Raw genomic sequence first — 27648 nt, forward strand, 5'->3', positions numbered from 1 at the left:
ATCCATGAAAGAACTAAAAAGGAGGCTCAACTGGAAAATCAGATAACAGAAATGACATTTTCCAAACATGTTTTGAGTATAATACTACTTGGATACTTTTCTGCACTAATTTAATTTTGAGCATCTTTGATTTAAAAATGTAGATTTGTGCCGTCATGAAGTACAGAATAAAGTAGGAATTGCCAAAAATTACCAGGCTGCCCCCAAGCGGTGAAGGTGTATATCTAGTAAAAAGCAAATAAAAAAAACAAAAACAAAAAACTGTGCTTATGAACTGTATTGAATGCTCATGGGGGTTTTAAACTCTGAGATAAATAGAGATATATATATCTATATCTCTCTCTATCTATATCTATATCTATATTTTTTTTTACAGAAATTTACAGAAAGTACTTTTGTTTTTGTTTGTAGCAGTTGCTGTAGCTACTGTGTAAGCAAATAAAACTATTTTATCACAAAGCATAAATGTTTATTTAAATGGCAAATATCAAATGCAAAGTTTTCACTTCGAAATAATCTAAATTCTTTTTTGACTTGAATGAAAAAAAAAAAGTAAATACACACCTTTGACAACTTGTCACAAGTACAGTTTGATTTATATCAACCATATTTTCAAAGTGGTTTGAAAATCTGTAATTTGACAAAACAAATCTGAAAAATGTCCCCCCCCCCCATTCTTTTGCTTTTTTTAAACATCACAGTGGTTAAAGGGCAACAAAGTTGAACAATTCTCCATCTCCATCTCATATAATCAGTCACACATATACTGTCACAGATAGACACTTCTCATTCCACAGTGGGGGAGCCCTGCTCACATCCAAACACTCTTTAAAAGATTTTATAGTATAAATGTCAACACAGTCTTAATCCTTACAGCTGGTATATGATCTCTAGTACTCTGCTGCTCACTACTGTACAGTTATTTCTAAAAAGCAACCTTGTGATATATATGAACACATTTGGCAATAATGAACATGAAATATCATGACTGAGGCAGATACAAGGTAAAACATTCATATCTGTTTAAGAAAAAAAAAAGAAAGTTATATAATATGAATATTTGTGCTGGACATGATGCCAGCAGGTGAAATATAACTGTGAAGAGATAAACACAAATATGTGATATAAGATCCAGTAAGTCCATTTAAGAATTCCTTAAAAGGTGCTTAAAAGTTGTACAGCTGCACAATGATCAGAGCAGGTTTTCCAGTTAGAGATTCAGTTGTTATAGGCATTAACGTTTGCTGGTGGAAAGGAAGTACTGACCTAAAGTGTCTTTAAGTTTTCAACCCCTTGGAAGTTTAGACCTTTTGTGTTTTTAAAACATTGAATCATCATAATTTACTCTTTAATGCCACAGTGAGAACAGATGTCAGTAATCTAAATTAATTAAGTATAAAACGATGGTTATAAAAGTATTCAACCTCTTTAAAGTAGCTCACCGAAAATCATCACTAATGCAGCAAATTGGTTTCAAAAGTTACATTAACAAAAGGGGGAGACTAGTGAAGGAGGTCAGCAAAACGCCAATGTCTCATGGTCACAAAGCTCAATTTTATTCTAAGACTTCTTCCACTTGTTTTCAGGGTCTCCTGCATGTCTTCGGAAAATCTCTAATCTCTGAGAATAAATGTGATCCTTTTCCTCATTACCACTCTCCCATTAAAGTTACAGTCTAAAGTACAGTCTTTATAAGTCCTTCAGTGTCATGGTGGCCTCCCTCACTAGTCTCCTACCACAGTCGTTTAGTTTTTGAGGATGGCCTGCTCTAGGCAGATTGATACTGGTACCGTGTTTCTTCCCTTTTTAAATGATGAAAGACCAAGTATTTAAGTGACTTCTATCTGCTTCTTTATAGTCTTTTCACAAAGTTGCTTGGAGTGTTCTCTGTCTTCATAGTGTAGTTCTTGTCCAGGATACTAATTCACTAGTAACTGGACCGTTGAGGTTCACCGTTGATAATTTACAGGTCAGTTACTTTAAAAGGGGGGAAAACAGTTTGGATTGATTTGTAGAGATCTGTTTTTAATTTGGCATAAATTATTTTGGTATATTTTTATCGAAAAAGCTACATTTCTTTATTTATTTCTTTCAACAATATTTCTTGTTTTAAATATTGTTGGAAGAAAAAAAAATGGTGAAAACTTCCAGGGGTGTGTGGTTGAAAGACACCGTATATAGTGTCTGTTTAATATCTATTTAATTTGTGGTCACAAAAGCATTACAACTAGACAAAATTGTATTATTAATATGAACATATTGATATTAAAATGAATATGGCTTGTCATTTGCTTGCATCAATCACTATTACAATACGTTTTAATGTGCTGTGTGGCTTAATATTGCTATTTATTTCTCAGAAGCAATTTCATAATTTATTTATGACCTGAGCACCTTTAATCCATCTCATTCCATTTTCAGTTTTTAATCAAACATGGTTCATTTTAGGGACAATGCCTTTATTTTTATAATGTCCCTTTGGCCTGTGTGTCTTCCTAATGCATTGTGCTACGTTTTCAGACCCAATCCAATTCATTCGGTTTTCATTTATTGCAAAATGAATAAAACACTTGTAGGTACTGCATATAAAGGGTTGGTTCAGGTTTGTTTTTGTTGTTGTCAGAGATAAACAACAGAATTACAGTATTACAAAGCTCTATTGGATCTCTTTGGCTGATAAGGCAAGTTGTGTCTTTAAAAGGAAAGTGCATCGACTCAACAACCCCAAGGGATACTTACACATACACATGTGCGCACAAGCACACACACATACACAATCACAGAAGTCGTTACATCGTTCATAATAATACCTTCTCTCCATATGAAATTGGTAAACATCTTTCTATTGTTAATAAATTAAAGGTTCAGCAGTTCACATTCATCACCTGGTTGTGTGTGTGTGTTTGTGTATCTTTGCGCAAGAGTGTTTTGGTAGGTAAGTTGTATAGTTCACATTGATCGTTATTGTCCCGTGGCTTTTTTTAGTAGCTCCAGGTCCTTGCGTATTTGAACTGCAGGTGGTGCACAACCGTATGCCTCCAAACCAAGGGGGAGGTAGCGCTCCTGCAGCCCCAGGACCTCATCCCTCTTTCCAGCTTGTAGAGAAACCCACGAAGGGGAGGGAGAACTACCCTTGAACCCCCAAAGTGCCACACTCTCTGTGGTGAGAAGCAGCAAAATTGTGTAAGAGACCCTTTGCACCCAAATACCTTAACTAGAAAGCCATCAAGTGTGTCACTAACCTTTACTGTGCAGATCAGGAGTTTTAGCCATACCAAAGGAGACCAGATGGGGTGCTAAATCAACCAGGTCTTCGGGCTGACCTCGTGTTGCCATGAGGACTATTGATCTGTTGAGAAAACAAATACATCTGTAGATTAAGCAAGAACTTACTGCTACACATAATCTGTAAATAGTAAAGTTGCTTTGTCCATGTCACAAAGTGTAATGTAAAATATTGTAAGGGGCGTTAGCTGCATTATGTTTTCTTGGCTCACCTTTTTGGTATTTTACTTTTTAGATAGTGTTCCATATTTTCATCCACTGTAGTAAACGCTGAATTCCCAGTGACCTTTCCAGAGCACGAATCCACTGAGACGAAGAAATACCCAAGTGTGGAGAAGAGCATGGTTACCTCATTCACCTGGCGGGTGACAGGAAAAGCAGTTTGAATAAATTTACATTGAATCTGAAATTTTAATTGAAATGTACTGATTTTACTATTTGAGATTTGGTATGTTTACACTGATAAATGCGTTGTCATCTCCTAACTGGTGCTCTTTGGTGCTGACAGACTTTACTTGTGTCTGGAGGTAGGACGTCCATGGTTCACTTGAAAACACAAGCTGGGACAGAAACACTCTTGTCAGCAGTGTTTGCATGTTTTTAAGCAGCTAAAAAAAATTTAGCTTAAATGTAGCAACACAAACCTGTTTAGCACCACAGTCTTTGCAGGGCAGTGCAGGGCTTAGAGCTGGCATAGGCACCACTGCTGAGGGAGTCTTCGAGTACTTGGGATAAGCCTTAGCTGTACAGTTACAGGTCTGTTTTGTGGATGTGGTGGCCAGGATTTTCACTCTTTCGCAGCCTTTTACTGAACAGTAACTGTGACCATCACGACCGTGCCGGGCCCGAAGGTAAAACCACAATAAGCTGGGTGCAATAGGAGAATAGCAGGAGTTAAATAAACTTTCAATAACTAGGGAGCCTAAGAGCGAACCGGAGAAACGATAACACTAGCTGGAATCAAAAGGACTGGTTTTTAATACTCTCACCCAACAGGGCGGTCAAAGAAGTACTTCCGTTCCAGCGGCCTCTTCTCCAGCTCTGTGAGGGATGAAACAGTGCCATAGTCTGTAAGGTCATCAAAGGTGTTGCTCTGCCTATCGTTGATGTCGGCCATGATTTGAAATGTTGTGTCTGATGGGTAACAGAGTCCCACCAGCACCCAGTCATCTCTAAATGAAAGAAACATTTAGAAAGACTTTACATTACACAGGGACTCCTCAATACACATTAAAACAAGGAAAAAGTGATTCAGCACATCTGAATAACAATGTACTGAAAGTATCATGTCACGGGTTTCTCAGAGAACAATATATCATTGCGGAAATATAGAAGTGCAGCCAAAGTCACACACTTACAACCACACACAGTTGGAGCGGTGGTACTCACTTATCAAAGTTGATGAGAGAGAGGACAACCTCTCTGGGTGCAGGTCCACTCCAATGGAAAGTGTAGCTCTTGCTCATCATCAGAATGGGCTGATACTGCTGAGATACTGCAGCCTGGCTGTTAATTCCCCTCAATACCAGAGGAGCATCGGGGTATTCATCTCTGCTGATGGATAAACTGAGGTTGGGAGCTCCCAGGGTCTGAATGTACACCTGAAAGAGAAGAGAAAGTTGTAAAGGGTACATACATATATAAAATAAAAAAGAAAGTTTTAGCATCCTGACACGCTGTACCTGAGAGTAGCGGCCACTGCAGATCACACCATTCCACTGGGACATGTTCACACAACCAGGGTGTTGGATCAGGTAGTTGTCTGCTCTGCCGATGTAGGTGTCTCTGTAGCCTGTTATTGACCCATCAACATCATGAAAGATGGAGTTTTTGTCACCGTCCAGATCATTGTCTTCAAACCACTGGCCAGGGCGGCCAAAGAATGTCCTTAGACCCACCTGAGGTAATTATTGGGAAAAGAGGTTGTGAATTCCAGGTATTTTTGATTTGGTCACGTCACTTCTGGTTAATACTTATTGTGGTCTGTGACAAGACTGTGTGGTAAAAATTAGAAATGTGATAGCAACTACTAATGATTTACCTTTTGGGGAAGTGTTATGAGCTACACTTTTGTGTGTATATATGGGAATGTAAACTGTATTTTAAGTCCAGCACTATGTTATTGTTGAAAATAAAAAAAACAAAAACACATTTGACAGACTGAAGATGGAAAAAAAAAGGATTTAAATTCGATATCACTAAATAAAGTACATAATCTGCATTGGGGACACTGAAACTCCTTTTAGGCTGAAATTCTGAAGAGAAATCCTATGTGTATGTAGGTGTTTCTATTCCACATTTAGCTGAGACAACCAGTCTAAGTTTATTAACTAGTTGATGAGGGTGGTAAGGGTGAGGGAGAGAGTAACTTATAAATATATTTTAAGGGAGGAACTATTGCATACAACCAACGTCCACCTAACCCACCACTGTCACACATACAGATGGTCTAATCCTGTAGTCTAAATAAAAGCATCACCTTTGAACACCACAAGGGGGAGTCAGTGATCTATAATACAGGTGTCCTCTTTTCTTCTTTGTTCTATTTAATGCTTCAAATAACTTTCAACTCTGTGACATTTATCTGATCAATGTGAGAAGATGGGTAAAGAGATTAAGAACAAATAGGAGACGTCAAAGGTCGTTGCAGGGTTTGCCAAAGACTTCAAACCCTGCGTATAAAGACAATAGAACGGCATTAGATAAAGGTAAAGAAAAAGACAGATTAAAACAAAAAAAGTCTATTTAGGACTGGTCACAACTACTGTATTTATAATAGCAGTAAATCTGTAGACTAAAAAAGAAGGAAGCAACATGTGGTTAAAAGGGAAGGAAATGAGTATTAAAAAAAAAAAAACCTGTGGGTAATGACTGAAATGTTGCAGTGTAATGTGCCTATGGTGTCTCAAGTGACATGTTACAAAACATAGATGTTTATACTTACAGAGGAGTGGAAACTGAGCTGGGACAGGTTGTTTCGTGGGGTGAGCTGCCAGGTGTTCTTCAAGTTAAATCCCACTGCGCTGGTGTATCGCTCTGGTGTGGGGGTAAACTGTCGAAATGTACTCTGCGTAAGCCGCACCGGACCATCATAAATCTGGAAACCTCGGATTGGGAATGTTCTACATTGGGGAAGGAGGAATATTCCATTACGACAGCAGTAATTAAATATGAATATTTAATGATATTATATTAATATTAAACACTCCTATGTTTGTAACAAAATCTATATACAATCAGGTCACATGCACTTTTTGAAGAGATCTAAACTTTAAAATGTAATTAGACTATTTAAACAGTATTAAAACACATTTTCCGAATGCAAGTGCTCAATAATAACTGCGGACTGATAATCTTAGAAAAAAAATACTTTACTATCACTTTTTCCTGTTGATATTATAATTAAGGGTTCTATTTGACTGCTGATGTTAATCAAAGGTTAAGTTTCTGTTTTAAATTGTTTCCATAATGTGGATGTTAAAGTTATTCAAGGTAACATCAAATAAAAAAAAACTGACAGTGGCAGTTTGTAACAGAACTTTAAATTTCATTAAATCATCAAATTTTCCATGCATTTCGGTGGAAGTATCATATTTTTGGCCAAAGAAATGCATGTCAGCAGTTCTTGAAGTAACCACAACAACCGGCAAACTGATGGAGCCAAACGTCACAGTGTGGTCAGGAAGTGTGTGAAATATTAAAATGGCCTGCAAACTAAATTAAGCCTCGTCAATCAGACACTAGTGAAAGGCTGGTACACTTTTGATTTCATCAAGCATCAGTCAGGTGTACCTGACTAAAGTAAGATTTTTTACCAATCAAGAAGGAAATCGTGATATCAAACAGAAATGAAAAGAATGGCCACACTGTCACGGTACTGGGAAATCTAAGTGAGAAAAAAAATCCCTTTGCTCTAAAGCTTCTATAATCAGTAATCCCCATCTATGAAAACACACAATGATTACTGCCACAGTTTTTGAAAAACTGCCTAAAATATCACTGGAAGGAAGTCAATCAAAACAGAACTTCCTTTCACAAATTCTCAAGCTAAAAGCAGCTGTAGCCATCCTCCATCCATCTGTCCCACTATCTGATTGCCTTATATTATTTTTGGACTTTACTCAATTCCTTACTTTGATCATTACCGTATCATTCCACTCACCTGTTTCTAGGCAGTGTCCTCATCTTTCCATCAGCACCTCCAAGCCCCCAGTATTTATTCTGGCCCCCATTTGTCCCTCTGTTTCGGCTTTCACCCACAAAGAGAGAATGTTTCACTTCCTGGCTTGAGCCTTCATCCTTGGGATAGCTACCATCACTAGAGAATAAGAGGGAGATACCATACAGATAATGATTGATCCTTTTTAGGAATGAAAAAAGAAACCAAAATGACAGACAAGAAAGGGATGAAAGGAAAAATTAGATATCCAGTCTATGTTAAGCATCTGTTCATCAGCAGTGATAGGAAGAGAAAATGAGCAGAAACATCTGAATATTATCACAAGGCTGCTAGAAGAGTGATTTATATAAGCGCACACCTGGCAAATGATAATCCCACTCCATTGTCTGCAAAGCTGTAAAGATAAAGAAAAGATCTGTTAATGCTTTAAAGTTAGTTAAAGTAGTAGTAGTAGTGAGTATCTAAGTAGCAAGACAAATGTTAACAGATATTTATCCAGTGTTGAGGAAATAAATGTCCTCTAAAAAAGGGCTGGATCCATCTGATATGTATGTGAAATTATGTCAGGGAATTTACAAAACTCTGAACTGTCAGTCCAACAAGAACCAACAAAGTTGGGTCAATTTATTGCAGTCGATAATGTGGTGGTTTCCACTTCTTCATTCCGTTGAAAACATGACACTTCACACTGCATCACAGCCTGTGGCCATCTCACCCAGAGTTCTGGATGATGATATCACCACCTCGTATCCACGCTCCCAAATCATTGTTCTTAAAAGAGATCAGTGTGTCGATAACTGCTGCCACCCGAGGACGGCTAGGATCAGCATTCTGGTGAGGGCGGAATCTGAAAAACCACAAGAAAATACACATGCATGGATTTATCACTGTCTTTGTACTTTTATTTTCAGAGTTTCAGCCCTACAAAAATGTGTAATCTATTTTTCTCTGCACATGTGGTATGCACGCGTGCACACACACACACACACACACACACACACACACACACGTTAATTAATCTTGTTAGATTAGGAAATATCGTGTGTACAGAAGTGGGAGTAACCATAAATAATGTTTCTGCAGCTTTCAAAAACTGACACCATTTTATGTAGTCAGTATTTATGCTTTAGATACCATGAATATGTCCATATTTTATGAACCTTGCAATGGACCAAAGTGGATCACATTAATCTCAAAGACTTATTCTTTGAAAGCTCTTAATATCTAATATCATCTTCCTCTAGTTAATTACAAATCTCCTTCAAATTGCTTGCACCTTTTAACATTTAAAATTCTGTACCTGATTCTGCTGAACTCATACACTTACAGAGTGTGGCCAGCAGTCGCAGTGGACACAAGATTTTTTTCCATCTACTTGAGGACTATGTTTGGGTAGGGAGCAGCAAAGTGGAAACTCAATCTGTGATACCTTGTTTTCTCTGTCTGCACAAACCTGACAGACTTTCCACCAAATGCAGTGAGAGAGTAACTATCAAAACTATTAGTTAAATTCTAAAGGATTTACAGTATGAAACTATCAATTTATTAACAGTGACAGTGGCATTTAACAAATACAATGGCAAACCACATTTCTTGTGATACTACGGTGGCCCTGAATTTTCAAAGCACTGCAATTGGAGAAAACACAAGCAAATATACAAAAACGACTTCACCAATTTAACAATACAGGAGAAGGATTAACAAACGCACTGCGAAAAGTCACAACCCAACCAAATTGAGAAAAGTGCAGCAAAGGCCACAACACAAAGGAAATAGCTCCAAGAACAACTAAAAATAAATTTGACTGTCATAGCAATGTTTCCACGGAACACAAAAAAAATGATGGACATTTAGATTTGGAAATGTATTTTTAGGTGCTCTTAAAGCCATTTTCGTTGTGTTGTGGCTTTTTCCAGCGTGTTCCTTAATGTTGCGCCTGTGTTGTTAAGCTAGTGAAGTTGTTTTTGTATTTTTGCTTGTGTTTTGTCTACTTGCATGTGCTTTCTCAAATTCCAGTGCTTTGAGCTTTCAGGGCCACCGCATAATACGGCGTGTAACCACACACCCCTATGATTATCCACCACAGACTCTCTCAAAGTGCCAAAGTATGGCTTATGTGTGAAAACATATACAGTGTACTAGTTAGATCTAAGTCACTATTAATTTACATAAACTGATAACTGACACCTTTAGGATATTTTTCATACATGTCTTAACATGGTATAAAATGTAACTGGACACACATACACACCTGGCACCATTATCTAGACACAAGTATTCCCGGGGGTCAGCAGCACTAGCATTGGTTGTCTTCACTCTTTTGTCAATGAACAGCCCTGCCTAGAAAGTAAAAGTATGAGAACATTAAAACTCCAAGCTTTCTCTAAAAGTATAGGTAGGGATCTAGGATAGACCACACATCTATTTCTTTTGGATGAACAAAAACAAGACTAGAAACAAAGCTTACAGAATGGAACCGAGGAAATAACCCATGTACTACATTTAAAGAGCTACACGAGATAAAGTATACAGTCATTGCTGTACATGGTGCTGTGGAAGCAAAACAAAAAAATACCACACACAATGTTTAATTTATATCATCGTATAATGTATATTTATATTCACCACAATATGAATTAGCTTTGTAGGTTGAAAAATACATTTAAGGAAAAATTTAAGTTGTTTGTTTGGGTGTTTAATGTATATAGAAAGCTGCCCTCTGAGTGGTTCTTGTGGTAGAAATGAGATATAGTCTTAAACCTCAGGGCTCCTTTCTCTGTAAGTGAGGCTGCTGTGGTCAGACTGGACAAAGAACTTACAGTTCACCTGCCTGACTTCTGTCAGTACACAACACAGCACTATTATAGGTCCCACTAGTGTGTGTGTCTAAGCTCCTTTTTGGCAAGAACCAAGTAAGCAGGAAGATAATTATGTGCAATCCAACTTTATAACTTATAAATACAAAATCTAAGTTTGTTTTTTGTTCAAACACACACAAAGAAATAGATGGCATAGAGAGGTATGAAACAAAACGTGTTATGTTGTTCTGTATAGGGGGACAAAGCACAAACTGACTTGGAAATGCTGGTGGTAATAACAAATTTAAAGATGAGCAATGCAGATGATACCTTAAAGTTGGAGTGGACACGGTTGTTGTAAAATATCCCCAGGGGAGTGAGTTCTGCCTTGGTCTCTGGTACCAGCCCATGAGAGTCTCCGGTAGAAGAGCTGTGAAAAACAAACCATATGCCAGCATCCTGGAAAAAGAAGGAAGCGTAGACAAATGAGGTAATAAACAAGACAAATTGTCTTTGTGGTAAAGATGGACAGAGCAGGAATATCATCATCTGGGCTTTTAAACATATCTACAGGCAGTGCTAATGTTTTTCAAACATAATGTAAAATAGCTCCCATCAAGTTCCACATACAGAACAAGAATAAAGCAGGTATAGGATTTCATATGATCTCACGTGATCATTCATGTTCATGGCTCATGAAATGTAGACAGAAAACCTGTATATTACACAAAAACAAAAACTAAGTAGTTTACTGCATAGCTCTCCATTGTGGACCTCCATGGTTTGATTTAAAAATAAAAAGATGGGATAATGCATCCTCATTTTTGGTTCTAATATATTAGAGGTCTCACAATATTATTGCAGCCCCTATCAAACATTAAAGTCCATTAAATCTCATTTTATTGATGGATTACTTTTATAAGCATGACTTAAAAAAGTTATTAAGAACCATCTTATACAACTCCGACATTATTACCTGAGAACCAGCAGCTGCATTGCTTATGAGGTTGTTGTTTGGGTTGGCAATCCAAAATGTTGAGACTGCCCTGGACAGCACCCACACACAGACAGAAACAAAGGAAACACAGGTAAAAAAAAAAAATTAAAGTTTAATACTTTTGCATCTTGGAGATTATGATCAATAAGCAGAGGACACAGAACAAAGAATTCCTTTAATAAGTCACAACTCCAACATAAACACTGTATGTGTTCAGCTCTGCCAGCACTCACACACTCAGAAAGTCCTGAAAACGAATCTTGTCGTTTCCCTTACAGTGGAGCTTTGCTTCCTGTTATTACATTAAAAACATCCCCTGCAGTGGAAAGGTTGTTATTGTATAGATAAAACCATGCTGCAGATATCTTCCTCACACATCATTACCAAGTACAGTATCACTGGAATCTTGGTCTTCTTTGATAGTCTCACAGGGTTTTCCACAATGACTTGGAAAAAAATGGAACCAATCATGTGTGTTGATTTGGCCCTACTGTTTATTATTTCAAAGACAAGATAATTTCTCAGTCTTTTATGTGTCTTTCTCTAAACATTATGCTACTAGAGTCAAGATATTGTCTTGTTTGTAGTTCTCAGGGCTTGACAAGTGTGGCTACAGTGTCCCTATAATTATCTGTCTTAATAATCATTTTCAGACAGACCCTAGTGATATAATTACAACAAACTACAAAAAAAAAGCCAAAAAAACATCTACTTCTAACATGTCATCATTATAACCAGACTCTTACTTGCACTCTGTGCTGGGTGAGGGAGTGTAGCCTTTGTAGACTTTGTCTTTGATGCTGGTGCAAAGGGTTTCATTGCGGTCAGTTGGCAGCAGAGTCCCAGGTCGAGTCAGCAGACCAAGGTTGTGGTAGAAAGTGTTCCGCTGCTCAATCCCATCCTCGAGGAAAAAACAGTGACCCAAAGTGTTATAGCCTAAAGTGTTCTTCACCTGGGCCAAAGACAAAAGACCAGAGGACACAAATAGAATTAAAGATCACACAGAGCACAGATGGACTTTTACAACCATGGCAAAATAACAAATACAGTACTTAATCACAGTTTTTTCCCACAGGAAATGGTAACTTGAGCCTAATGGAAATAGTAAAATTTAAGTAGAAATCTTTGGTAAACAAGAGGCCATGGACATTTGTTAATCTATCATGGAAAGAAAGAAACAACCCACAGGAAAATAATGTATGTTCCAAATGCTCTATACTTAATGCCTTAAATACTTAACATTCCTTTAAAAAAATGTTCCTACTATTTTTTTGTTTTTAACTTAAACACATCTGAAACTCGGTATCAAGGGAACTGTTAGAAGATACACAAGGTGTCAAAGGGGAAACAGGAAAAACACGTCAATGTTATCCAAAACTTTTTAAATTCCATTAGCTCCATGCAACTAAGAAAAATGTTTTCAATGTTGTGGCCTCAAGGACAAAATAAAAATTAACTCATGTCCTGACGTCAAAAGGGAGCACAAAGACAATAGGGTTTCATAGTTTATTAATCACGCTTCTCATGTAATAAAACAAATACTTAAAGACATTTACTTCAGTCCAAAGAGACAGATAGACAGATTAGGAGAAGAAAGAGATGGAAAGAGGGCATTTGTACTGGGAAATTCAGAAGGAGAAAGAAAAAGAAAGGGTGAAACTCGTCATTACAATAATCAAGTGATGAGGTTGTAATGATGAGCATTAAACAGCTTGTATCAGTATCAGATAACAATCATTAGTAAGAGCTGTCTGTGTGTCTACATCTGCTGGAAATTCTTAAGCACACACAAAAAAAAAAAACTAACCAGTAGACCATTGGAGGCATGGATAGTAAGACAGCGGGAGAAGGAGTGATGTATGGAGAGCCCATCAACATAGGTGGGTTCTGAGTAGCCTCCCTTCTGGTCAACATCACCACACATGTGAAAGTGAAGAGGGTAGCGGCCTTTCTCTTCTTGCTGACCCATGTTCTTCAGCTCAACGTGGGACAGATGAACTGATGAAAAGTTACCCAGGACCTGACAGTTTTTTTTGGGGGGGGGGAAAGAGAGGGGAAAGCAAGAGAGCGAGCGAGAAACAGAAAGAGAGAGAGAGAAACAGGAAGAGAGAGAGAGAGAGAGAGAGAGAGAGAGAAAGAGAGAGATTAATTTAGTTAAAAATGCAAAAGCAGCATGTCCCTCTGAACAGAGCACAAAACTTAATTTATGCATCACATTTCCTGAAAATCTCCACAGCATTAATGAGTTTATAAAAACAAACTCCACCCTAAGATGAGCCACCAGTAACCCGCTCCTCATTTGGACAGGGTAAACTGACTTCTTACCACAGATAAATTTTTCCTGGTTTTCCATATCACAAATTTACCCAGCCAAGATAAAAAATTAACCAGAACAAGAACTGCCGTACTGCAAACCTGCTGCATTGCACACAAAGATGCTGAAGGGTCTCTCTCTGACCACAAAAAGGACAGCCTGTCCACACACTAGGATCTAAGTAAGTCATATATCTATTTGTAGCTATAATCCCATGCACATCCCTCCATTGGATGTCCCCCATGCATTTGTCAACTGGGGGTTTGTACAGGGACCGCTAACATTTTTGGAGAAAATTCCACACCTAAAACCTCAGACTGCCTCGATACCCTCTATCCCACCAGAGAACCAAAGTGTGAGACTTTCACACAGCTATGAAACAGTTTCTGTTTGCCCAGGCAATCAAACTGCTCCAGCAGTGTGATATTGGAGGTCAAGACCACCTGGGTTTTCTTGCCACTCCCCAAGTGCAGGAGACACATTTAGGGATGGGAAAATGTACTCACATTCATCATCCCATTGGTCAGAGTACAGTTATCTGAGGGGACTTGGCAGGGCATCACAAACCCCTCTTCAAAGCTTGTGCAGCAACCTAGCTGATTGAATCCCAGTCAGCTCTCCAATTTCCACAGCAGTGTTTTCATTAGATGGCCTACTTGGACAAAACCAGCTGTCTTCAGACTGGACTGCACACTAGGGGAAGAAACAGTTTTCCTCAAAAAGTGGCTCTTCAAATCGCCACATGCCTCAAGTGGCTGCGAGGTTTCGCTGAAAGGTAAAGACTTTCTGGGACTGCAGGACAGACTTGTAGAAGGGAGTCATAGCAGACCAGTCCAAATCCTGATGGTCAAGCAAAAACTGTTTTTCATAGCCTACACCAGCAGCTCTCCTAAGCAGGAGGCAAACTGTGTCTGTCCAACTCTGACCAGAGGTGTAAAGAAAACACTGCACAGCCTGTAGACAAAATGTCTGTATTCTTGCGGAAACTTCAATAAGGCCCTACCCTCCTTCTTCCACAGGTAAATAGAACACCGGGGCTCTAAATCCCTCAATCCCTCTTGGGCGTTGGAGAATAGACAACCTGTGCCAAGGCACCGAGGCAACTCGAGTATTGGTGACCAGAACCCTTCCCTTACATGATAGTTGGGGTAGCAACCATTTCCATTTAGACAGTCTAGTAAGCAATTTCTCCTCAGCACCATCCCAGTCTTTCCTCTGAAAGTCCTGTGATCCCAGAAAGACCCCCAGCACCTTCAGCCCTCCTGTTTTCAAGATCAAGCAACATGACAGACTGAGGGCAGCCTCATTCCCTCATTCCCCCACTAACAAAGCCTCACTATTCTCCCAATTTACCTTGTCAGAGACCTTCTGATAAACCCCAATACTATGTATTAAACTATCAATGTCTTCCCGTCTTTATTGGTCCTATCTGGAATGCATTAAGATTGATCTTTATGCACTTATTTCCAGAAAGAGCTTTAGCCTATTAGCCAGCACATTTGATAGGATTATAATCCATTCACAAAAGTGCAGCAGGTCTTCAGTGTTTACATAATCACAGGTGTCCCTTTGGTGAGTAAAGAAAGCACAACTTGCTGACAGGATGCAGGAAGTAAGCCACTCCCAGAGCATTCTTTTAAAACCTCCAGCAAGTCGGGACCCAAGTAATTCCAAAAACATCTAAAGAAAGCGACAAGCAAACCATCAATCCCAGGAGACTTGTGTAGTGCCAGCTGCCCAATGGCTGTCGTTAGGATAGCACATTTATCTGGTTTGATCTGGGGCAGATTGAGAAGTATATTGCTGACAAAACACACAAGTGGTGGACTATCATCTCCCACCACTGAGCTACTGAATTAAAGTCTTTTTTCCTGCTTCTCCACTTCTCCCAGAAATCTATAATTCTGCAGTAAAGTTCTGCAGTAACAAAATTGTGATCTGTGAAACCTACTAAATAAATAAAACTTAATCTGTTGCTAAAAAGGTTGAGAAATGTAAATCCTATTTAGAAGAGCAGCAGTGACCCTTCCATCTGTGACTTTAATCCAAGTGTACTGTCTATTTTGAGACTGTTTTATTCTCCATGTGTCAATGAGGTCCAACTCAGTCAGTATGCTTTTTAGATAAGTGGATGACTGTAGGTGTGGTTCTTCACTTGTCGTATACAAGGTATAGGCTGCTATATTCTATACAAAGTATATAGACTGCACAGTTATTAATTACATTGTTTTTGTTGTAGGGAAAGAAAGTTCATATCAGGGTACTAAAGGCAAACTGTCAACCCACTCTGGTCCAATTAAAGTTTAGGTCCACAGTGTGAGACTGTATTTACCTGTGATGAACAATAGCTCTGTTGACATCAACTCTAGTGACTCAAACTGCTCCAAAACCACCATATTCCTCTTTATGAATACAAGAATAAGACTTATACAGAAGGAGCATAAATTAAAAACTAAACACACATATATATAAATGACACACACATCCACAAAACAAATGGACATAGGAGCAAATACAGTCAAATAACTACAATAGAAATATGCTTTACAGTACTGTACTTTGTGGGTATTGCATAATCCACACGGTCTGTTTACTGTTAGGAGGAATTGGCCAATGGCTCCACCTAACTTTAACCCAACCACAATACACATGCTCTCTCTGTCACACACACACACACACACAGCTTACTGATGAACTTCTTCTTTTCCCTCTGTCCTTTTCTATTACTGATGCAAAAATACACTTAGATAAGTGCATACAATATGCATGGCTTCTTAAATGCATTTAAGACACCAAAGATGCCAATAGTTGTACATTTATGTTCAGGGTGGGGTCCGTTACATACAGTCTAAGGAATGTTATTGTGTATATGCCACGAAAGGGAATAAAATCCTACCATCTTTACCCAAATTACAGTATCGCCTTTATTAGGACTCATGCAGATTAGGAAAGATATGTTGAAGTTATTCCTGTGCTTGACCCTAATCCATCTTCTGTCTTTAATGTTAGTTCAATTTTATAAAAAGCCTTGTTAAGAAGTCTAAGCCATAAAAGTAAAAACATAAATAAACCACTTTTATTTAGGATGGCACAGATAACCAAACCAAGTGGATACTTGAATTCTTGAGTTGAATATGGAAACTAAGGTAAGTGCAGACATAGTGACATTTGATTAAAAAGGTAAACTTATGCTAGAACACACACACCCACACACACACACACCTTAATGTGGCCTCCAAAGGTGTCATGGTTGTAGAACTGGCACATGTTTCCATAGCAGGAATTTTCCATTTCCCCATAGATGAGAATGTTTCTGGAGAGGAGAGCCACTTCAGCACGCATATCAACTCCATCTATGATCTCTCCAACATGGTTATACTGTGGCTTCCCTGGGTAGCACAGAAATGTAAAATCTTGGTCATTTGCTACAACTAGGTAAAACTTTTAAAGATTAATTTGGTACACAAAAGTTGTAAAAAGGTGTGGGACATTATTTGGTATAAATATAAATGTCAATCAACTTATCTAATTAAAGTAGAAAAGAAAAACTGGCACTGAAAGAAAATAATTTAGTTTTACTGTCCACCACAGCAACACAAAATAGCTTCTAAATATTGTTTAACTGTTCTGAGGTGGCAAGTCCCTTTGCTAAAAATAACAGCTTAAAATAAGATGCAAAAGAAAAGCAAAATGTGTGAACTAAACTAAGGTGTTTCTGAAATTGGTGTGCCACACATTGTCAACAAGAAGAATGCATACCCACATCACCAACTACCCACACACCAAAAAACCCACAAACAAATTTATTTTATTTTTTTATAATAAGAAAATCACCCTTGGCCAAAGGGTGCAGCTGCCAATGTTAACGCACAGCAGATACCAGCTGCTCAGCCCTTCCTTGCAGCAGAAGCACAAATTGTTACACTCTGCTTTCCAATAAGGAGATTAAGTTTGTTGACAAATGAGGAATGAGATCAGGATGTATGTCTGACAGAGAGATGGAGATAAAAAAAACCTAGGATTTGAAGCAGAGGCAATATATCCAAGTCCCATAAAACCACTGTGGTTATTATTAGATAAGGGTACTATAAAAAAACATAAGCTGACCATCTCTTTTTAGGCTTCCTTAAATAATCTTACATCACCCTAAAAGCTGCATAGGAAATGAGAGCTCTTAGTAGCACTGTTTCTGATCACCACATTTATTAACTTTAATGAAGAATCTTCTTGGTCTTGGCAGAAATTACTTCTGAGCCCTTTCACATGCATTCTAATATGAAAAAGGCTCATAGCTCTTCTTTTATACTGCATCGGTACAAACATAATATTATATTAAAAGCCACACAGAACAACACAGGAGTTAACAAAAAAATAACAAACAGAAAGACTATTTCAAATTGTAGCCCTGAAACATGAACCTCTTCTCCTTAAACACAACAGTGGCCTCTGCCTCACCTTGTATCCTGACCTGCCTGCTGGTGCAGTGGGGGCAGGGCAACAGGGTAAACTCTTCAGCCTGGTGCATGGAGTAGTCTGTGCTGGCAACAACAATGCGGTCTCCGGGTTTCCATGTCTGTTGGACTTCATCCTGCAGGTTCAGCACCACTTGGTCTACAGCATCCACCTGGAAGCCTGAGATGGGGAAACCTAGGATAGCGAGGGTGGCATAAAATATCACTGGGGATTAAAAAGCACTTATTTTTAAAGAAATATGAGGCAGAGCAAAATGGCATAAATGTGGTGCTTTGGTATAGTCCAATAAATTCCATAGTCCAACTGAATTTTTTATTTTTCAGTAGCAGCCATTTCCAAATGCATTTACAATACACCTCAAACAGGAAGAAAGCAAAGGAGGGTAAGAAAAAATGAGTGTTCTGAATAATTGTGAAAGTATAATAATTTATTTGCCATTAACTCTGTTCCACTGAACTCTAAACACCTGCAGTAGATAACCTCACAAAACATAACCATTACATTAAGAGTGATTGTCAAAAATGTGCTTTACACTCCATGCACAGCTGCAGTAAGTAACCCAAAGCCATGCAAGTGTTTCACCCAAACCACACACACAACTTCCTATTTGCCTTGGCACGTGGTATTTTTCACAACGAAATGGGCACAAAAACACTGTCACCCACACATGGAAAAGAATCATGTTGAGATGATAGATGTGTGAAGCAGCTGGCATGTAGTAAACCTCACTCCTCATGCTGTCCTGTATCTCCAAACTCTGCTCTTAAAACTAATGAAACATGAGATATTTTACACAGACACAGTTTTCATGGCACTGAAGCCTGTGATTGCGAATACCAAAAAAAAACAAACATTTTCAATCATATACTGTCGCTCACCATTCTTCCACTCGCTGTAGGCAGTGACAGAGAAGTCCACTCCATCCACTGAGGTGAAGTTGCGTCTTGCAAGAGCTCTTCCTCCAGTGTCATGGTTTTCATGTTCCCTAACATCTTCCGTGCATGACGCGTTACCACCACCCACCACTGACACCAAAGCCCACGCCTGTCTATGGGGGGTGAGAAGAACAGGGGGACACAGATAGAAAAGAGAGGGGTTCCATTTCAGACAGTACAGTAACAAATCTATGTCAAACAGCTATTAATGACCACATTTATGAGTTTGATTTCTACATTGTTTATTTGGATGATGAAACAGTTATTATTTAAATGTTTTCTCTTTTACATTCTCATTTCAACACAGACACAAATAACAGTGGTTTAAAAACTTGATAAAGTGGAGATGTTAATGGTACTTCATGTAGCATATTCAATTCATTTCAACAAAGGAGAATATAACTCTACAGAGATGCCTTTAACCAAAGTGATGCCAACTACAGTAGCTAGAGGTAACACCAGAATTAATGGGCCAGTCTCAGCGTGTGAGGATTTCAGGGAAAATGTCAACAGCACATGGAAGGTTATGCAATATCTTACAGATGCAACAGCTAGCCAGACAAAGGGTGTGACCTGAACTACATAATCTTTCTTTCTGAGTCAAGGTGTTACAGTGCAGATAAGTGAATCACACACATAAACCTCTTCCACAGAGACTACAGTTACTACAGAGCAGACATTTAGGCCTATGTTCTGGGAAAAAAGGGATGTAACTAGTGACTAATGTAATACTCCGAAGGGAAAGGAAAGACCCATGATGAATCTGGGTGGGAATTGAATAAGAGGAGGTCAGTGAATATCAGAGTACATTTCATGCAATAAGTTCGCAAGAGGGAAAAACTAAACTATATCAGAAAGGAATTATTATTATATTATTTCAGGAAGGGTGTTCAGAAGAATAATGTGTGTTTTACATTTAGTTCAAGTCCCATCTTCTTCATACAATAATATTTTAAACCCACTCTTCTAAACTATAGCATGAACTTAAAGTTTTAGTCAACTTAAACCATCCATTCATTATCTGTAACCGTTGTGTATCCTATTTAGGGTCATGGGGTACACACCCACACCCAAACTCCCACCCAGATCCGGCATAACATACTCATTTTTATTATTGAGTTCAAATAAGGTAGTGGAGTCCTACTGGAGTGCATTATAAGAAGAGGTGGTTCTAATGTTATAATGAGATGATCAAAAGTTATTAGCATGACTCCACTACCCACTTTGACCTCAATAATAAACACATAGTATAATTATTACCTTTCTGACAGTTTCAACCTAAAAACTGAAAATCTAGTAAAAGTAGAATTCATGACAGATGCATTAAATTGCACAGGTTAAATAATATGAATTCCCCACTCTCCCCTAGTTCGGGCAGTCTTACTCCTTCCTACAAGCTTGGGCCCCCTACTACGGATAAATTAAGAGGAGTCCGTCTTTTATCTTCAGGTTGCTAATATGTAGCCTTTCACTTTTTCCTTTTGCTACATCCAAATTCAATAGCCTTCATTTAATGGAAGCATTTTAACAACCTTATTGTTTGGCCAGAAAAAGAATGAGTGTGGAGATGAATTCACTATAGAATAGCACAAACATGTCTATGAGTGAGTGCGATTGCTGAGAGATTTAATCTCCTGAGAGACTAGTTCAGCCTATACAAATCTATGGATATTTCAGTGATGTACTAGTTTGTTACAATTTATTTAGAATCTAAACATAAAAGTAAGATTACAAGAGGATTATGAATCATGCACTAGTGCACCAGGTTTTTCAGCTCTGATGCAACAAAAACGAAGCCACCACAACTGGTTTCCAAATAAGTTGCTGGAGCATTCCCTGGTGTTTCCTTGCAACATGCTATTACAGGTCATAAACTGACCCGAATTTCATCAATATGCTCACTACTCTACGCCACAAACCTCAACCACCCAACTCTATCGGCCTAAAATCATTAAACTGCAGTCTGTCTTATAAATACATGGTACGTGTTCCTTTCTACCACAAGCAAGTCCACAGAATGCCAAGATGAAAATTTCTACTCCAATAAACAACTAGAGAACACACTTCACAATCATACACACAGCTCTAACCTTTGATCTATTTAAGCACTGTGCAGTGGGTTTGGAGACTTCTGGTTCAGCCTGGCACCAACCCCTAGAGGTGAAATTTGACACTGTGGTGATGTGGTGATAAACCTGTACACATGTGTTTGAGTGACAGTAACAGAAGGGCTTGGGTCGTGTAAAAATGACTGTAAATACTATTCTCTCACTTTATGAGGACAGGACTACATCTCAAGTAACTAACTTTTCTAGGGAATAAGCATGATTGACATAAAATCTTCTGCACTATTACATTATTTACAAATTCTGGAAATGCTCCAACCATAATCCCATTATCTAATCTATGTTTCCTTTTGCTGGCAGAGCACAATACTGTGGAAACAGGAAGAGGAATAACAATGCAAGGGAACATGTCAAATGAAAAAAAACATACATGAAAGAGGAAATTTTCCAGGAAGAATGGCCTTTTTAATAACTGGGGATTCAAAAGTGAGAGGCCTTTTAGTAGTAAACTAAAGACACATTAACCTTCCTTATCAGCCCCAGGAGACCATGAACAAACAAAATATTCCAAAAGTCTTGCATAACCAACACCATTGAGAACCAATAGCAACTTTCCAAGAGTTGTGTATCCTGTAACACAGCTGAGCCACAAACCTGAAAACAGACAATCAACAAAGCAACATCCAGACAACAGCAGCCCATATGAATTTTATTTGTATGTGATTTGAAAAAAAAAAAAGATGATATACAAGTATTTAACTCTTGTGTTACACTGTGTACTGAAAATATTTACCTGTATTGGAGAGAACTGACAAAGCTGCTCCCAAGCTTCTCTTTAATGGCCTTTTTTGTTTCATCCAGAAGACTTTTGACAGCTGAGTCTCCTACAGCCAGTGCTACAATGCGGCCTGCCGGCAGGGATTGGAGCAGCTGGGTAAGCCGCTGACTATCATTGAAGGACTCGTGTGTGTCATAGCGTTCCTGTGTAAGTACAGCAGCTGTGTCCTGGTCTACCACACGGAGGTTGATGCCTCTGCTGAAGTTACGCTGAAAAGCATGACCCCCTGTGGACAGCCCATTGACAGGGATGCTTCGGGTAAGCAGAGACCAGGAAACCCTCTCAGTACCATGAAGCTCTAGAGTTCCACCGCTCTTAACTCCAATGAACTTACGGCCCAGGCCAGGGACCTCGGGGAGCTTCTTGTTGTCGGAACGGCCCACCAGAGCGATGGTGGCATGAGAACGGTAGCGACATTTGGGAGCACCAATGTGAAGGGCACCGCCATCTTCTATGAGGATGTAATGTGTTCTCAGTGTTACATTTTTGGAACCATCAGCATTGTCTGCAAAAACGACCCGACCTGTGAGAAATCAGACAAGGACAAGCATGAGTTGTTCCCTTCTGCATGTTAGATCAAAAAAAATAAAAATAAAAATTAATCATGAGCCAAACTTTATAGATGATCCTGTTTAAAATATGTGAATCCACTAATGTTATAACTTTAAATACTGCTTAATAAATCATACACATTCACGTGCTTACCTCCAGATTGTATGGTTAAGGAACGAAAGGTAGCAGAAGATTCCAGTCTGAACAATTTACCCCTCGCGACTACAACATCCTTTTCTGGTGTGTGCCCTGGGTTCCAGATACTAAGGGATGGGTTATGGTCTGGACAATTTTCTGCAAGCGTGAGCAATCAGTAACAAATCAGACAGGGATATCCTAAAATCTACAGAGATGGTACATATAGTAGCGGCTTGTGTTTTACTGACCATCTAACACATCTCTTCTGCTGAAACTGAAGACAAGGATAAGTGTTAAGAAGAAAGAACCCACTGATACTCCAAAGCAGATCAGTGTATTCTTTCTTTGCTGGAGGCTTTGAGAACGTCCCTTGTGCTGGTTCTCCTCCGATTGGCTCAAAGTAGCTAGTCGGTCCAGCCGTGCACACTGAGGTTTAATCGGTGGAGGTGGTGGAGCCTTGGCAGGTGGCGGTGAGCGGACTGGAGCCACTCGGCCAGGGACATAACCTGAAGACCTCTGGTGGTTTCCATGTGGTGGAGCCACAAAGACGGGTAAGTGACTTGGGCCATCACTTGTCGGCATGGTATACGTGTCTTCTACCTAAGAGGAAAAATTGAGATAGATGTATGAAACGTATGTAATGCACTGACAAACTTGATTCAATTCATGTGGTCACTTAGGACATCTGTTCGGAAAGGTTGAGGAACCATTTACTAGTACTTTCCCCACAATCTGCCACATCCAATTCTGCATACAAAAAAACTGCATATTCTTCCTGTAACTATGTTATACACATGGACTTAGCATAAGTTTGTTTATTGAGTTTACTGTTACCAAATTTATTTAAAATTATATGCGGTTTCCAACCCCAATTCAAAAAAAGTTGGTATAATGTGCAAATCCTAAATAAGAACAAAATGCAAAGATGGAGGAGCATTTGACAACTAATTAGGTTATTAGAAAACAGGTCAGTAACATGACTGGGTACAAAGGGAGCATTTCAGAGATGCAGAGCCTCACAAATGTAAAGATGGGCAGAGGTTCAGTAATCTGTGACAAATTACATCTAAAAACAAACAAAACAATTTCAGAATAATGTTCCTCAACATAAAATTGCAAAGACTTTGAAGATCCCACCGTTTACAATATATAATATCATCAAAAGATACAGAGAATCAGGAGGCATAAGGAGGAAGGCCGAAGGCCAAAACTGGTTGAGCATGGATGCAGCACTGCATTAAAAACAGGCATGATTGTTCCTTACCGCATGGGCTCAGGACCACTTCCAGAAATCACCGTCACTGTCTGTGTAACTGTAAGTTAAAGCTGTATCATGCAAAGAAGAAGCCATATGTGAACACGATCCAGAAACATAGCTGTGTTCTCTGGGCCAAAGCTCATTTAAAGTGGTCTGAGGCAAAAGGGAAAACTGTTCTATGGTCTGATGAATCAAAATGTCAAATTTTTTTTGGAAGCCATGGCTGCAGTGTCATGCAAAGTAAAGGAGAGGGAACGTCCAGCTTGTTAATAGCGGACAGTTCAAAAGCCTCCATCTCTGATGGTATGGGTGTGCATTAGTGCCTATGGCGTGGACATCTTACACATCTGGAAAGGCACCATCAATACTGAAATGTACATATATGTTTTAGAGTAACATATGCTCCCATCCACATAAAGTCTCTTTCAAGTAAGGCCTTGCATAGTTAAAGCACATACTACATCCATCCTAACAGCATGGCATTCACAGGAGAAGAGTCCGGGTGCTGAACTGGCCTGCCTGCAGTCCAGACCTTTCACCAATAGAAAACATTTGGCACATTATAAAACACAAAATCCAGCTACAAAGGCCCAGGACTGTTGAGCAGCTAGAATCCTGCATCATATAAGAATGAGCCAACATTCCTCTCCTAAACTCCAGCAATGGGTCTCCTCACTTCCCTGGCATTTAGAGACGGTTGTTAAAAGAAGAGGGGTTGCTACACAATGGTAAACATCACCCTCTTCCAACTTTTTTTGACATGTGTTGCTGCCATCAAATTCAAAATGAACATACATTTTCCATGAAATTGTAAAATATCTGTTTCAACATCTGATATGTTGTTTATGTTCTATTGTGAATGAAATATGGTTACATGAGATTTGCCAGTCATTGCATTCTGTTTTATTTACACATTGTCACAACTTTTGTTGAATGGGGTTGAAAATAATTTATGTCATTCTTGTAAAGGCTGCTCAATTAAAAGCAAAGCGTTAAGAGACATAGGGGCTCTATAATGAGGGAGTCAGTGAAAAGGAGCACAGACAGAAAAAAATCTAAGATGAAGAAGAAGATACTGAACGACCATACAAAATGATAGTCAAAACAGATCGAGGTCAGGGAAGAAAAGGGCAATAAGCCACCAAGCATCTCACTCATAGACCTCCAGGTATACTGGACGTGGGTGTTTAAAAAAAATCATTCAAGTGATCCCCAAGCTCATTTGGCCTGAACAGCATGACATTGCTTGCTTTTGTGCACAGTAATGTAGGAGGTTTTGCATAATGGATCGCAGCATTCCAGAGTCAATGTTAACACAGCTGAAACAGATGGCACCAATTACAGTAGGGAAGGGGGAGAGTGCTCCAGCTCGAGTTTTTTGTTGCCTTTATTTCCCACAAATGGAGAAAGTAGTACAATCTGATGCCATGGACACACACACACACACGCGGCTGCACACGGAAAGGGATCGGAGAGGAACTGACACTGCAAAAAGAAACACATTAGTGGCACTTTTCTTTAACACGAACACCCTATACCCCTGTAATGACATTTCCACGTTATTTTTCGCCATTCATCAACAAAATCTCAACAAGTTCAAGTTACATGATTTAAAGAATGACCAGGTGCTTTTTAAGAAAGTTTTTAAAAGTGTAAAACTGCATCCAAGAGAAGCTCAGTTGAACCCTGAAAGATGTTAATCTGAAAATCATGTGAGTGGCTTTAAATACTTAATAATAACAATACTACATTGAACCTTTATAATGTTTTTCACTAAGCAAAGACGCTTTACAATACTTAATACTTCACATACATAACGTGCACAGGCTCACACACATAGCCTGTGTGAGTGGAGCCACACAAATGACTATTGTCTTGTCAAGCCAATTACTCATTTTTCAACTCAGAGAACAACAAACCACTTCAACCGACAATCAAAGTAACGTACTATCACAGGGTGCTCAACAAGGCCACAGTCACTTGTAAAGGCTTCAACATAGGCAGGGCCTCAAAGCAACTGCTCCAACCAAGACATCTTGAATTGTACTATTAAATTGAATCTGTGTAACTCACTCTTTGTTTGGGGTACAGCTTATTCCCCATGTGGAATGAAATTAACGAAGGTTTGGTCATTTCATTTGTTTGTTCATATTTGCATGGTCAGTGCTTCGCATTAGACTGACTCAGTGGGAGCCCTGTGATGGGATGACCCCCCAGGCATTGGTCTTTATTACTCTCTTTCAGGATCACATTCCTTATCATAAAACAGGCCAAGCTGCTCCTGCTCCCCTGTTACCAATAAACTGACTTGGGGGACTCACTAACTTTGGAGCTAGTAAAGGTCTAGAAATGACACCGATCGCAAGGCTGCGCTGCCCCTGATAAACATCATGTAATTGCTGATAACGACAGACTCAATCTCTGTCTCCCTCCTCCTCACATTTCCCTGATTTCAGAGCTACTGAATATCAAACAGATGTGAGGGGAAAAATTGGAGTCAAAGCGGGACAGACCATCACACATTCCTCAGCTGTAGAGTCACCCTTTACTTTGCAATCTGTAACTGGCAGAGTAGCAAACAGTGAGCCATGTGTTTCCTATACTCGCTAAAAACTGTAAGTTGAAGCAGCCCTGTCACAAACTCTACCAACCTTGTGCAAGTAGTCGGACCACACAGAAAACATGTGTGACATGGGAGGCTTTGATTAGCTACTAAACACAAAAGGCCTCCTCTCACATCACCTTTCTTCTCGTTTAAATTATTAACAATAGGCTACTAACATTTTCAGAGGGTAAATAATTGCCATAAAGCATATCACGTTGTTCGTATGTTACGCATAACGTTACAATAATTGAACAGATTTTCCTGAGCTTTAACAGATAGGGTATCCGCACTGAACGCTGCGGGTAACTTTTAAACACTTGCCTGCACCGAAAGTCACTTTCTACGAGCGTATTACCGCCGCTTCCCCGGAGAAAGACTCAGCCGGTGAATCCTCTCCCACCCAGACACAAACACAATGTGAGGGGACGTTGGTTACCGTTGTTGAGACTGTCCTGCTCCTCTCCGGCTCTGTCCATTCGCTCTCCGCACAGCCCTGGAAAACGTCCACCCGGAGCTGCTGAGATTGACCGATTACTTCTTACTTACACAAGTGTACTTTCCTCGTCCCTTTATATATGTTCTTTTTCTTCACATGGTGGGGATTTTTTTTTCCCTCTCTGCTAATGGGCTGTCGTCGCCTCGTCAGATACGTCAGGCAGCCCCCAGTCCCAAAGACTCGAAGGTGGGCGCGGCTTGGGAGAGAGGGAGTGGCGGTGCGTTCACGGCTGCCGAAAAATAAAACTGCAACTTTAACTTCTCTGTGCCATTCAATGACACAAGATATTTTCCCCATGCGCTTCCTCTTTCTCTTCCTTATTCTTCTATTATTATTCTTAGCATTATTACTAGTATTAATTAGTAGTAGTAGTAAAAGTATCCAAGTCCCAGACCTTAAAATCAGTGGAATACAGGTTTTAGATTGCTTTATTACTTTAATAGGTGCTTTAATCTTCTCTTCTGAAGTTTATTTTCTTTATAAAGGTCTCAATGCTCCTTCAAAGCATTTTCCCCAAATACATTTTTATTTTATTTTGAATTTATATCCATTCTATTGTGTTATTTCCTTTGTTAAAACATTCAAATCTGTTTACTTTCATTCTTTTCTTTTTTATTTAAACTCCCACAGGTTGCTAAAAAGACACAAATTCCCATTAATTATTTCTGGTCTCATGACGTCTATGATTTTTTATCATAGTTTTATCAAGGGTA

General features: G+C 39.1%; 1 protein-coding gene across 3 annotated transcripts; it reads right to left on the reverse strand.

Moving 5' to 3' along the window:
* Positions 1–447: 447 nt before the first annotated feature.
* Positions 448–27115, reverse strand: cemip2 (cell migration inducing hyaluronidase 2). Of its 3 annotated transcripts, none has more exons than XM_067521366.1 (24): positions 26761–27115; positions 22825–23176; positions 22592–22732; positions 21842–22409; positions 18926–19095; positions 18030–18221; positions 16797–16963; positions 13068–13280; positions 12007–12212; positions 11240–11309; positions 10594–10722; positions 9717–9805; positions 8181–8312; positions 7824–7859; positions 7448–7645; positions 6230–6407; positions 4968–5183; positions 4675–4886; positions 4275–4457; positions 3930–4152; positions 3744–3845; positions 3498–3643; positions 3243–3349; positions 448–3158 (listed from the first exon to the last, which is right to left on the reverse strand). In XM_067521366.1, exons 2-24 carry the CDS (start codon positions 23156–23158, stop codon positions 2962–2964), a joined length of 4209 nt encoding a protein of 1402 aa, XP_067377467.1. In that variant the 5' UTR covers positions 23159–23176; positions 26761–27115; the 3' UTR covers positions 448–2961. The 3 variants fall into 3 exon arrangements, with proteins under 3 accessions (XP_067377467.1, XP_067377468.1, XP_067377466.1); XM_067521367.1 differs by having other exon boundaries at positions 7448–7603; positions 26876–27114; XM_067521365.1 differs by having other exon boundaries at positions 26876–27114.
* Between the last annotated feature and the right edge of the window lie 533 nt (positions 27116–27648).

The sequence above is a fragment of the Channa argus genome, chromosome 11 (genome assembly GCF_033026475.1).
Source record: "Channa argus isolate prfri chromosome 11, Channa argus male v1.0, whole genome shotgun sequence".
NCBI lineage: Eukaryota > Metazoa > Chordata > Actinopteri > Anabantiformes > Channidae > Channa > Channa argus.

Coding starts and splice junctions, on each gene's coding strand:
- cemip2 (XM_067521366.1), bottom strand. CDS start 23,158: ATGCCGACAAGTGATGGCCCAAGTCACTTACCCGTCTTTGTGGCTCCA. Junction 22,410..22,591: donor CTTAACCATACAATCTGGAG/GTAAGCACGTGA, acceptor GATTTCTCACAG/GTCGGGTCGTTTTTGCAGAC. Junction 18,222..18,925: donor CTACAGCGAGTGGAAGAATG/GTGAGCGACAGT, acceptor TCGCTATCCTAG/GTTTCCCCATCTCAGGCTTC.